Genomic DNA, 13,084 nt, shown 5'->3' on the forward strand with positions numbered 1-13,084 from the left:
GTGTTTCCAGTCGTGTCCGTGCATTTTCTCATGAACCATTCAACCAAAGCTTTTGAAATTATTATATGTTGTTACTGATGGCAAATTAGAGGTCAAGTTCAATAATGATGATTTTGACTTTTACCGTTCAGGAGTTATGGTTCTTGAAAGATTGTGAAATGGCGTTTCCATTCACGTTGTTGCATTTACTCATGAACCATTCAATCTAAGCTTTTCAAATTTTAAGATGTTGATACTGATGACAAAATGGAGGTAAAATTTGATATTGACGATTTTCACTTTCACCATTCATCAGTAATGGTTCTTGTGATATTGCCAGGACACAAATAAATATTAATAAATCCGGTTTGCTGTCGTTGTGACAGCCTCTTGTATTGTATTATAAATCAATGTTATTTTATACAAACAAATGAATTAGACCATATGATGATGGAGAGATTGTTTACATACAAAAATAGAGGAAAAGTTCATACTATCAGGAAATAAGCACTTTCAATTAAAAACTTATGTTGTGAATAGTGTTTTCCTAATCATGATTATATGTTTGCAATAAAAAAAAAACATTGTAAAAATTTTCTTTAAATAAAGATTTAAAAAAATATCATCTGTATACCTAAGAAGCAATCTTTTATAGATGACTTTGTGACTACTAACTATTAGTTCCATATTGTGTTTATTTTACATTTACAATAAATTATATTTGTTTAATTATATTTGATCTATTTAGACCTTTAGAAGCTTTGTCTACTGGTTGGACAACTTTTAAGGAAGAAATGGGCAGTAGCCAGTCTGAGAAAATTACAGACATAGAAGTTGACTCTTCACACTTACCATTGGTCACTAATGAATCAGGTGACCAGGTTCTACGATTTTATTGGTTGGATGCCTATGAAGATCAATATTCACATCCTGGTAAATGTGATTTACATTTTTATCTATCAACAGCAATACCTCAATATTTCTAAAGCCCTCCCTCTTACCAAAGTCTTTGTAATATGTACTTGTACATCTACTTGGGTCGGTTATGCTTAAGTTACTGGCTTGTACATTTGGTCAACTTGTAATATATGATTTCTGAAACAATTTTTATGCCCCATTTATGGGCATTATGTTTTCTGGTCTGTGCGTCCGTTCGTTCGTTTGTTCGTTCGTTCGTTCGTTCGTCCGTTCGTTCGTCCGTTCGTCCGTCCGTCTGTCCCGCTTCAGGTTAAAGTTTTTGGTCGAGGTAGTTTTTGATGAAGTTGAAGTCTAATCAACTTGAAACTTAGTACATATGTTCTGTATGATATGATCTTTCTAATTTTAATTCCAAATTAGAGATTTAATCCCATTTTCACGGTCCACTGAACATAGAAAATGATAGTGCGGATGGGGCATCCGTGTACTAGGGACACATTCTTGTTTTAAGACTCTTGAGAAAGACTTTGTACATCTACTGATATAGACTAATTTCACATGGTCCTTTGTAGGTGTAGTGTATTTATTTGGTAAAGTTTGGATAGAATCTGCTGAGACACATGTCAGTTGTTGTGTTACTGTTAAAAACATTGATAGGAGAATCTTTGTGTTACCCAGACCAACTGTAAGTATTTTACAATCATGTGAAAAACAGATTAATGAAAGGGGTATAAACTTGAACAGAAAATGCATTTGTTTTGAGTGATAGCATGAGGTGAATGGTTTATAGTTTGTAAAAAAGTAAAAGAATGTTTCGATTTAATACTTTATGATCTAGCTCTATGTAAGAATATTTGTGATGGCTGTAAATGCAGGTTATTAAACAAAATATTGCTGTTGTTTACAATGGCAATAATTTGTCAGTGCACAAACCTGCAAGAAATTTTCAATGGAATATCTTGACAATTTTTTATTCAGGTGATGTGATAAGAATTTAGAATTTGACTTGACTGATTGATGTGACAAAATTTAACTGTTACAAAAAGCAAAATGTTTTGAAGATACAATAATATGAAATAGAAAAATTTGGTAAATGTTAAATGATAAATCATCAATTTTAGGCAACTTTTGAAATTTTGAATACGAATTAAATATGAATATTCATGGATCTGACAACAGTAAATAACTAACAATCTAAATAATGATAATTTTGCTGATGTATTAGATCATTTGAATATGAATGCAATATGACAAGCTGAAACGGCCTTTTTGATATATACATGTTACATATATTAAACCATGCATTATATTTACTATGTTTATGCATGCATACATACTATCAGAGGATCGATAAAGGTAATTAAACTAAGATTACATACATCAGTGAGCTTTATACATTTACAATATTCAATTTTTATTTGTACTGATGTCGCTGTGCATGCATCACCTTAATCTGTCAATGTTGTGTTCAAACCCTACATTTTACATTTTTTCCTGTTTTTGACTTTTGAATAATTTCGTCTTAGTAGCTATATATAAGTAAAAGAGCTCATCAATTCATTTGTTATGATGTATCTATTTTATAAGATCGCCTGAACAATTATAAGAAATAATCTGTTAGAATTTTCTGCAAGGTGGGGTAAAATAAAAAGTTTTGCATTCATGAAATCAGAATCCCTGATGAAACTGAATAGATATTTATCAATTTTTAGAATTTTATCACCTAGTGCTTTGTGCACATAAATTGTGAATGATGTATAAATATTGTGTCAGTGTGCTTTAAAAAATGACACGAAAGTAATATTTAGAATTAGAGTTATCTTCCTTTGTCCAAATATTTCTGAATATTCAGTATGAGAACAATTTGAAAGGAAATGTAAGGGGTAGACACAAAAAAAAGGACAGGAAATTAAGACTGCCACTAGAAAAGTAAGGTATGTTGATAAGGCCATATGCTAAATCATCAATGAGATTGTTGTAGTGGTTCTTTTAATATGCAGAAAGCTGAGCCTTACAGACTGGAAACTTGCCTGCTGTGCATTTCTATATAAATTAACACTTCCATCTCTTTTGTGATATTAAGTTCAATTATTTAAACTCACTTTAGTGTGCAGGAGAAATGAATACTGAAACTAGTCCTGGGTCAATTACCAGAACTTTCTTTATTATTATTAATGATTTGGAAATATAAAACAAAATATTTTAGCTTTAGATTTCTTACTGTGATTGATTATCAAAAAATAATACCTTAAAACATTAATTTGCAGAAATACCTGAAGGGAGAAGATACAGGATTTGAGGTTTCACTTGTTGATGTCTACAATGAGTTCAATGAAAGAGTGGCAGAAAAATACAAAATTCCAAAATTTAAATCAAAGGTATATTAATCAAAATTACTGTATTCATTGTTCTATTCGTTTAGAATTCAATGTAGAGTCCATTGGAACTAATGCAAACTAAACTTATTCTATAGATATATCCTTTTGTTTACAATGTAAAATTTTATTGGTTGATTTTCATAACACACGTTCTACAAATGCTTTTCAACATTTCATGTTTTAATCTACAAGATTATTTCACTAGTAAACAAAATATTTCAGTATAATGATTTTTATATTGACAGAAAGTTACAAAACAGTATGCCTTTGAGAAAGTAGAAGTTCCTGTGGAATCAGACTATATGGAAATCAGATATTCTGTAAGTAGTTTATAGTCCGAATCAAACATAGGATAGTTATAATTTAGTTACTATCAAATATTTATTTTTTTAGAATCAACAAACATATTTTTGCTGTATTCGTTAAACTGAGAATGGAAATGGAGAATATTTAATATAATTGAGCATTCTATTACTATGTCTGTTGTGAATATCATTAAAAAAACTAAAATTTATGCCACACTAAGGCGTTTATTTTGATATATTTTTTGGTACATTTTTTCACCAATTACATTAGTTTGAATGATAATGATACAAACATGTCCTGTATTAACACAGATTTAGTGGATATGGTGAATTTGATATTTAAAATAATTTCTCTTTCCTCATTTCAGGCAGATAGCCCTGCTTTGCCATCAGATTTGAGTGGTAATACTTTTAGTCATGTGTTTGGTACTCATGTGTCAAGGTAAGTGTTTTGAGGTATAAAGGAGTCACCCTTGTCTATGTGGTACTCATGTGTCAAGGTAAGTGTTTTGAGGTATAAAGAAGTTGCCCTTGTCTATGTGTTTGGATCTGTCTAAGTATGTACAATGTGTTAAGGTAAGTGTTTTGAGGTATAAAGGAGTCACCCTTGTCTGTGTTTGGATCTGTCTAAGTATGTACAATGTGTCAAGGTAAGTGTTTTGAGGTATAAAGGAGTCACCCTTGTCTATGTGTTTGGATCTGTCTGTCTAAGTATGTACAATGTGTTAAGGTAAGTGTTTTGAGGTATAAAGGAGTCACCCTTGTCTCTGTGTTTGGATCTGTCTAAGTATGTACAATGTGTCAAGGTAAGTGTTTTGAGGTATAAAGGAGTCGCCCTTGTCTATGTGTTTGGATCTGTCTAAGTATGTACAATGTGTCAAGGTAAGTGTTTTGAGGTATAAAGGAGTCGCCCTTGTCTGTGTTTGGATCTGTCTAAGTATGTACAATGTGTCAAGGTAAGTGTTTTGAGGTATAAAGGAGTCGCCCTTGTCTATGTGTTTGGATCTGTCTAAGTATGTACAATGTGTCAAGGTAAGTGTTTTGAGGTATAAAGGAGTCGCCCTTGTCTATGTGTTTGGATCTGTCTAAGTATGTACAATGTGTCAAGGTAAGTGTTTTGAGGTATAAAGGAGTCGCCCTTGTCTGTGTTTGGATCTGTCTAAGTATGTACAATGTGTCAAGGTAAGTGTTTTGAGGTATAAAGGAGTCGCCCTTGTCTGTGTTTGGATCTGTCTAAGTATGTACAATGTGTCAAGGTAAGTGTTTTGAGGTATAAAGGAGTCACCCTTGTCTCTGTGTTTGGATCTGTCTAAGTATGTACAATGTGTCAAGGTAAGTGTTTTGAGGTATAAAGGAGTCACCCTTGTCTCTGTGTTTGGATCTGTCTAAGTATGTACAATGTGTCAAGGTAAGTGTTTTGAGGTATAAAGGAGTCGCCCTTGTCTGTTTTTGGATCTGTCTAAGTATGTACAATGTGTCAAGGTAAGTGTTTTGAGGTATAAAGGAGTTGCCCTTGTCTATGTGTTTGGATCTGTCTAAGTATGTACAATGTGTCAAGGTAAGTGTTTTGAGGTATAAAGGAGTCACCCTTGTCTCTGTGTTTGGATCTGTCTAAGTATGTACAATGTGTCAAGGTAAGTGTTTTGAGGTATAAAGGAGTCGCCCTTGTCTATGTGTTTGGATCTGTCTAAGTATGTACAATGTGTCAAGGTAAGTGTTTTGAGGTATAAAGGAGTCGCCCTTGTCTATGTGTTTGGATCTGTCTAAGTATGTACAATGTGTCAAGGTAAGTGTTTTGAGGTATAAAGGAGTTGCCCTTGTCTATGTGTTTGGATCTGTCTAAGTATGTACAATGTGTCAAGGTAAGTGTTTTGAGGTATAAAGGAGTCACCCTTGTCTATGTGTTTGGATCTGTCTAAGTATGTACATTTCTCAATATTTTAAATTACTTGACAAAAAATAAAACAACAAAAATACAAAACTGCAAGGGAAATGTAATTCAGAAAGTCCATCACAAGATATTAATGAAATTTTACACAGTTGTAGAACGCTGATAATGAGCATAAATGAAAGTAAACATGCTTCCTTATATTAAAGTATACCAGAAGGGGAGGGTTTCCTTTTGCTTATACCATTATATTTAAAATTTGTATTCAAACTGTTTATCTCATAGCATATGTGGAAGTTAACTTAAATGATCCCTGTGAGCAGTCCTATTGCACCCTTTTTACAAGTATGTCATCTGTAAGTTTGAGACTGTTTTGAAAAAAAGCTCAGTTAGACAATGGAACATATTACACCTTGTTCTATTATTGTGCCCAATGTGGTCCTTGTTTGACAGACAATACCAGCAACTGAAATACACCAGCCACAGTTATTTCCTAATTGGAATTAAGAATTCACCAGACATCTCTGATAAACAATTGCCATAAGCTTATAAGGAACATTGTATTAATTACCATATAGCAGGTTAATTTCACGGGTGTGAAATTTCGCGGATTTTCATAGATTAAGGTATACAAGATATTTTGGTGGATTCAAAACTTTTCTCAATACCTTTGCATGTACACTTTTAAATTGGGGGAATTAATTTTGGTGATTTTCTATCCGTGAAAATAAGCGAAAAATTTACAACCCATGAAAATAACCCACTATACAGTATGCTATATTCTCAGATTGCTTGTTGAAAAAAGTTGTAATTTTTTTTCTGTTTTTATTTTTTGTTGCAGTTTAGAACACCTTGTTCTTGAAACTAAAATGAAAGGACCAAGCTGGCTTGATATCAAATGTCCACGTAAGTTTATGATAAAAATAAACCTGTTGTAGCATATAAAGTAAATTAAGACCAGTTCTACATATCTGACCACAGCAAGATAATTTTTTGCTTTTATGAAGATAGGCAATTATTAAATGTTGCTTTTTATGTTTTTTATCAAAACAAAATATTTGAATAGCTAAAATCAATTTTAAGAAAGTCAACAGGTTGTGATGAAAGGTTTATTTGTTAACTTGATAGAAACTTAATTGGGAAATTATGATAATTAGTAGAATTAAACGGTAGGATAGATCACTATCATCAGATTTCATTGATAATTAGTAGAATTAAACAGTAGGATAGATCACTATCCTCAGATTACATTTCAGTAGAATTAAACGGTAGGATAGATCACTATCATCAGATTACATTTCAGTAGAATTAAACGGTAGGATAGATCACTATCCTCAGATTACATTTCTGGGCATGCATATGGCATATGGTCGGGTTGTTATCTCTTTGGCACATTCCCCATTTCCATTCTCAATTTTATATGTTATAAAAGATTTGTTTCAATTTCACATTATTTATTTTGCAGAAATTTCAACTCCACCAATAAGTTGGTGCAAATTGGAAGTAAGTAACAATAAAACATCATATGATCCGTCAATGGTATTGTGATAGCCTGCTCCCATCAGATAGAATAAATAATAATTGAAATTATACATTAAACATCCATTCAAATATTTTGCAAACAGATACCATACCATATAAGGGGTTATTTTCGCGGGTGTAAAATTTCACGATTTTCATGAAATCATGTATACAAAATATTTTGATGGTTTCAAAACTTTAATGAATACCTTTGCATTTGCACTTTTAAGGGTGGAATTTATTTAGGTGATTTTGTTCTATCCGCGAAAATTTACAACCCGCAAAAATAATCCCCTAACGGTAAGTTTTGTACTAAATTTATACTAACTATCCGCCCTTCCAAAGGAGGAGTTATACTGTTTAACCCCTGTCTGTGCGTCCATCCCATGAAATCCTGTCATATTGTATTAAGAAATACAAATCAGCGCTTCCTGAAATTTGTAATCAGGCTTCATGTAAATGGTATACTGTGTTTTTAGACAAATTGCTCATTAACTTCCTGTGTAACCAAATGTATGGAGTATCCTTAGTGTGCAGTTGCTCACAGTTTTACTTGTTTTCATAGGAAGTTATAATTATTATGTAAGTTTTTATGCCCCACCTACGATAGTAGAGCTGCATTATGTTTTCTGGTCTGTGCGTCCGTTCGTCCGTCCGTCTGTTCGTTCGTTCGTTCGTTCGTCCGTTCGTCCGTCTGTCCCGTTTCAGGTTAAAGTTTTTGGTCAAGGTAGTTTTTGATGAAGTTGAAGTCCAATCAACTTGAAACTTAGTATACATGTGCCCTATGATATGATCTTTCTAATTTAAATGCCATATTATAGTTTTTACCCCAATTTTACGGTTCACTGAACATAGAAAATGATAGTGCAAATTTCAGGTTAAAGTTTTTGGTCAAGGTAGTTTTTGATAAAGTAGAAGTCCAATCAACTTGAAACTTAGTATACATGTTCCCTTTGATAAGATCATTCTAATTTTAATGCCAAATTAGAGAATTTATTCCAATTTCGCGGTCCACTAAACATAGAAAATGATAGTGCGAGTGGGGCATCCGTGTACTGTGGACACATTCTTGTTTTAGAAAAATGGCAAAGAGTTGTGTTTAGACATGCATCATTTTTCATATATTTGAATTGTAGGTATTTGTGACAAGACCAGATCATATTAGTGTTGTAAATGATGCCAGTTTATCCCCACCCCCTCTGGTTGTCATGGCTCTTAATATGAGGACACTGCCAAACCAAAAGACACATCAAAATGAAGTAATTATTTATAGAAACACTATTTTATGTGAACTGTATTTTTCTTTAACTTGTGAAAAAGAAGTTTTCATGTATTGCAATTATTTACTCTAAATACTTCAAAATGTAATAAAAAAAAAATTAAATTAAATATAAACAACAGGTTAGAAATTTCTTATGTCTGAATTTCTTTTCTGGATTTGGGATCGCTCAAAGCCAGTTTTTGAAAGCAGAGAATCATTCTGTTTTAATTAAAAACTGATAAATGCATCAAATTAAACTTCCAAACCTTGAGACAATGGTCTAAAGAATATTAGTATTTTTATTCCAGATCATTGGAATAGCTTGTTTGGTACAGAACTCTTTAGCCATGGATAAACCAGCACCTAAAATCCCTTTCCAACAACATTTCTGTGGTAACCAAAATTAGTCAATTAGTTTTTTAAATTCTATATTAACTATTCACAAAAGAAAAGGAAATAAAAATAGACCGGAAACCTATCAATACCATTGGGAAAAAAACATGATTTTTTAATGCAACTTTAAATTGAGTTAATTTGACCAAATTCAGCTGAAAACTATATTTTTCATGCTTAGAAACTTAAAAAAAAATGAAGAAAATAGGTAGATACCACCAGAAGCAAACATGATATTTCTTTAGCAAAGTTTTTCTAAAAAAGTAGTATTGAAATGTATAAATGGAGAAAATAATTATATGTGCCTGTCCTAGTTGCCTTGTAATTTTGATTTTTAATACCCTAGGTGACAACTATGTTTCTCTTCTTTTTCAGCAATAACTAAGCCAAATGATTGTATATTTCCTTATGACTTTAGAGAAAAAGCACAAAAAGAGGTAAAAATATGGGGATTGTTTTGTGTTAATTTTTAGATAAGAAATGAACAATAATATCACTATACTTTGATCATTTTAAGAAATTTGAATATAAGAAAGGAAAAAAAACTGTTTCCTGTGTAATATCAGAAAAATTGTGATACTGAAGGGTAAGATTTTTATCTTGTTAGAGACTTTTAGATGGGATTGACTTGAAAGTTGTATTTGCTGCTTCTCTGCTTAATGTGCAGCAGTAAGGAGCAAGAGCAGACTGGAATGCTGTTGATAATAATTTAATGTTAACTAGTGCATTAAAATCCAGCTCTAAATGTACATCTAATACATAGCAGAGTACAAATAAAATTACTTATAGATACACACAATTAACAAATATTGTAACGTTTTTGTGGCAAAACGGTCGTGAACCTTAAATATATATTACTGACTTAGTTATTTTGATTTCTATTTTTCTTTTTTTCAGAATAATATGAAGATAGAATGTTTTCCATCAGAGAGGCCTCTATTAGGTTTTCTTCTTGCTAAAATACACAAGATCGATCCAGACGTTATTGTAGTAGGTGTCTTTGTATTTTAGGGAGTCACATGACTACCATGTGATCTTGGTGACAGTTATAAATTAGAAAATAATAGTTAACTAGGACATTGAGCAATTATTGATTTTTATTTAGGGTTTCAAATTAGCAGTGGTCTGAGGTCTGCAACCTTCCACTTTTGCAATTGGACTTTCATTTTGGTTACTAGCTACACCTGACAGACCTTTGATTTGAAAGAAAATAAAAATTTTACTGTGCTGACTATTTTTATAAAATTTTCAAATAAATGATTTTCAAATTTTTTTTTCATCTTTATTATTCATGACAGCAATGTTTATTTTGTTCTACCCCTAGCTTTATACAGAAAATAGCCAACAAATAATGTGTAAATCCAAGTAAAATCATATTTGACTGACAAAAACAACATGGAAAAACAATGCATGCCAAAACCGGAAATGAAGACAATTACTATACTGGATCAGATTCCAGGAACATACTAGAGTAATTCCGGGTTTACACTAAACATGGTAACCTACATGACAATGCCATACCTATAAGCTATACAAGGATATCTCAATTTTAAGCTTGATTTGGCAGGAATAATGTAATGTTTGGGAAGTCTCATCAATTAAAGACTTAAAGAAAAATAAGCTTCTTCCATTGATGCCAATTATGAAGTTTTGAATCTTCTAGAATCTTAGAAGAGTGGAGGAAATATTCTCTAAGTTAGAAGATTAAAAAGGTTTAAAACTGGAAAATGCATATATTCAGATGAGCCATACAGTTTCAGTTAACAGTGTTTGTTTTATCATAAAACATTTCCATGGAATCAAATATTTTTTTCTGTTTACAGGGTCACGATATATATGGTTTTGATCTTGATGTGTTACTGCACAGAATAAATGTGAACAAAACAGCTCATTGGTCCAAAATAGGTAGATTAAAAAGAACAAAAATGCCTAAACTCTCAGTAAGTAAATATATTATATATAAACTTAGGCAGGGTTGATTAGCATCATGTAGATGCCAGTTTGTTGACAGTATTTCGTTCTTTAGATGTTTCAAGGGTTTTGCATGGTTTCATTTTAAAATAAATGTCTGCTCACAGGAGTTATTTGTTGCATTTGTAAGATGACTCTTATAGATTTTTTTCATTCCAGAAATCATTATAGATAAAGAGCAATTGTCAAAAGGAAAGATCTTAAGCACTATGAAATCAACATATAATCAAACTTAATTGATAGCTATCAAGCAAAAAAATAAATATCATATGATATTTCTTACCATGTGAGCAATTCAGGCTTTTCATAATCTCTTATATTCAATACATAATGGCCATGTATTAAATTTTAGTCTCATTTTTAGGTAACTACTAGTTAGACCGTCTGTTTTATGGCTTCATGTATGGATCCTTATTCCATATTTCGTTTTCTGATTCATTGCTGATCAACTTCCTGTTAGCTGAATATTTATATATGTATCTTAACACATTAAGGCTACATATGATATTTTGTCACATTTTTCTTAAGAACTACCAAGAAGAGCTTCCTGAAATTTCTATTTGTTATTTCTGTTAAAATACTAAAAGTTCTATATCATATGTAGCCTTAATGTGTTAAGATACATATATAAATATTCAGCTAACAGGAAGTTGATCAGCAATGAATCAGAAAACGAAATATGGAATAATTAAGTAAGCTTGAGTTAAAATTTTATGACATTTAACAAGAAAAATTTTGTTTAAAAGGGTCACCCTGGGATGAAGAGTGGTTACACAGATAAAACATCAACCTGCGGGAGATTGGTTTGTGATGTAATGATATCTGCCAGGGAGTTAATGAGATGTAGAAGTTACGATCTGACAGAATTGACCAATCAAATACTTCACCAAAAGAGAAAAGAAATTGAATATGAAGAGATAAGAAATATGTATTTGTATGTATTATATTTTGAAATAACAGTCTGTGATAAGGAATTTTAAAAGTTTTTTTTATTAATTAATGCAGTAGAATATAAAGCATCCATTAAGTTTTAGAACATTCATTTAAGAATTGAATGCTTTTTTTTGTAACTTCATTGGGGTGTAAAAGCGTTGACAAAAGTCCAAAAATGTGCGCACGGTCAACGCTTTTACAACCCTATGAAGTTACAAAAAGAAGCATTCAATACTTATCATTTTTTTTATTAATTCACCTGTGCACTTTATTGTGGGACCTCGTGTTATCAGGAATGATAAGTTTTATTGTGAATGCAATTGCCTAAGGAATAACATGTGATGTGCAGTTAGCCAATCAGAATAACATATTATAATGAAACATACATCTAATATAATTATTTCAAAAGAATTTGAAGATTGCATAATAATCATTCACATTCTGCAGTATTTTTCATATCCATAACTGATGGAAGTCTTTCATTGAGAAAATACATTGCCAATACCACTCAATTCAATTATTACATATTTAAGCCGCAGCTCTCCAGTCTATTGCACACTTTCTGGAATCTTGATGGTCTGACAGTATGCTCTTACAGGGTGCTATAAGTCTTGGGTTAGTTTCCTGTCTAGTAAATCTAATGATGGTCACATGATCTATAACTCTTTTCAAGGCAGGGATTAGAATTAAAATTTTGTCATCGTAGCCAACAGATTACATTTTGGTAGCCGATATAGATAGTTCTATACAAGAAGAATAGAAATTTTAGTTTAGTTGGCCCCTTCTTATTTGAAATCCTGCATCAAAGGAAAGTTGGTCACCCAACATAAGTATGCAATAGGACAACATACACTTTGGATATGAATTAACAGACATTGCACAAAATTGTTTATTACTAAAAGCTGTCTACAATTTTATCTTTGTTTCTTTATGTATTATATCTTAAGGACTGTGATGGTTCTCTGAAAGAAGCCATCAAGAAAGGAATACAAAATAATTAATAAATTAAATTAAATTAACTGTTTATATTGTTTTCTAGGTTATCTCCTCATTTATTAAAGTTGATAGAGTTAACCTTACTGGATTCGACCTATATCCTGAGAATTATGTATGAACTCAATGTTATACCATTGGCTTTACAGATCACTAATATATGTGGTAATGTCATGGTAGGTAGTATTATTGATTTGTCAGGTTGACTTTCATATATGTGGTAATGATACTAGAAATTTTTATCGGAATGTCAAGTTAGGGACAACATCAAAAGATCAATGTAAGATAAAAAACTTAATTCAAATAGTTCGGGGGTGGGGGGTTGAACGGCTGCAAGATTTGGTTATCCGACATTGATTTTTACATATATCCATATGGGTCAATCAATTTTTCCCAAATTAAGTTAAGAGGGGGGTGGGGGGTCAGTGAAAAAACTATGTGAATTAAGTTTTTTATCCTTCATTGAACTTTTGATGTCGTCCCTTAACAGCATAGAGATTGATTTGATTGACTTTTTGCTGTTTTTGCCACTTTCAGCAGAGTT

At 31.7% G+C, this 13,084-nt stretch overlaps 1 protein-coding gene across 2 annotated transcripts in view; it reads left to right on the forward strand.

Annotated features, from left to right (window-relative positions):
- LOC143067764 (DNA polymerase alpha catalytic subunit-like) overlaps positions 1-13,084 on the forward strand; it is a 65,751-nt gene that overhangs the window by 18,354 nt on the left and 34,313 nt on the right. For both annotated transcript variants that reach the window (XR_012976022.1, XM_076241276.1), the window contains exons 9-22: positions 728-912; positions 1,470-1,582; positions 3,165-3,275; positions 3,521-3,595; positions 3,949-4,022; positions 6,310-6,374; positions 6,934-6,971; positions 8,126-8,248; positions 8,559-8,643; positions 9,019-9,080; positions 9,541-9,633; positions 10,467-10,583; positions 11,361-11,548; positions 12,587-12,716. Coding sequence is in view for 1 of the 2 variants with exons in the window: in XM_076241276.1 (XP_076097391.1) it covers positions 728-912; positions 1,470-1,582; positions 3,165-3,275; positions 3,521-3,595; positions 3,949-4,022; positions 6,310-6,374; positions 6,934-6,971; positions 8,126-8,248; positions 8,559-8,643; positions 9,019-9,080; positions 9,541-9,633; positions 10,467-10,583; positions 11,361-11,548; positions 12,587-12,716 (1,459 nt within the window). In the remaining variant the exon portion in view is untranslated. The remainder of the gene's footprint in view (positions 1-727; positions 913-1,469; positions 1,583-3,164; positions 3,276-3,520; positions 3,596-3,948; positions 4,023-6,309; positions 6,375-6,933; positions 6,972-8,125; positions 8,249-8,558; positions 8,644-9,018; positions 9,081-9,540; positions 9,634-10,466; positions 10,584-11,360; positions 11,549-12,586; positions 12,717-13,084) is intronic.

Source organism: Mytilus galloprovincialis, chromosome 3, assembly GCF_965363235.1.
Source record: "Mytilus galloprovincialis chromosome 3, xbMytGall1.hap1.1, whole genome shotgun sequence".
NCBI lineage: Eukaryota > Metazoa > Mollusca > Bivalvia > Mytilida > Mytilidae > Mytilus > Mytilus galloprovincialis.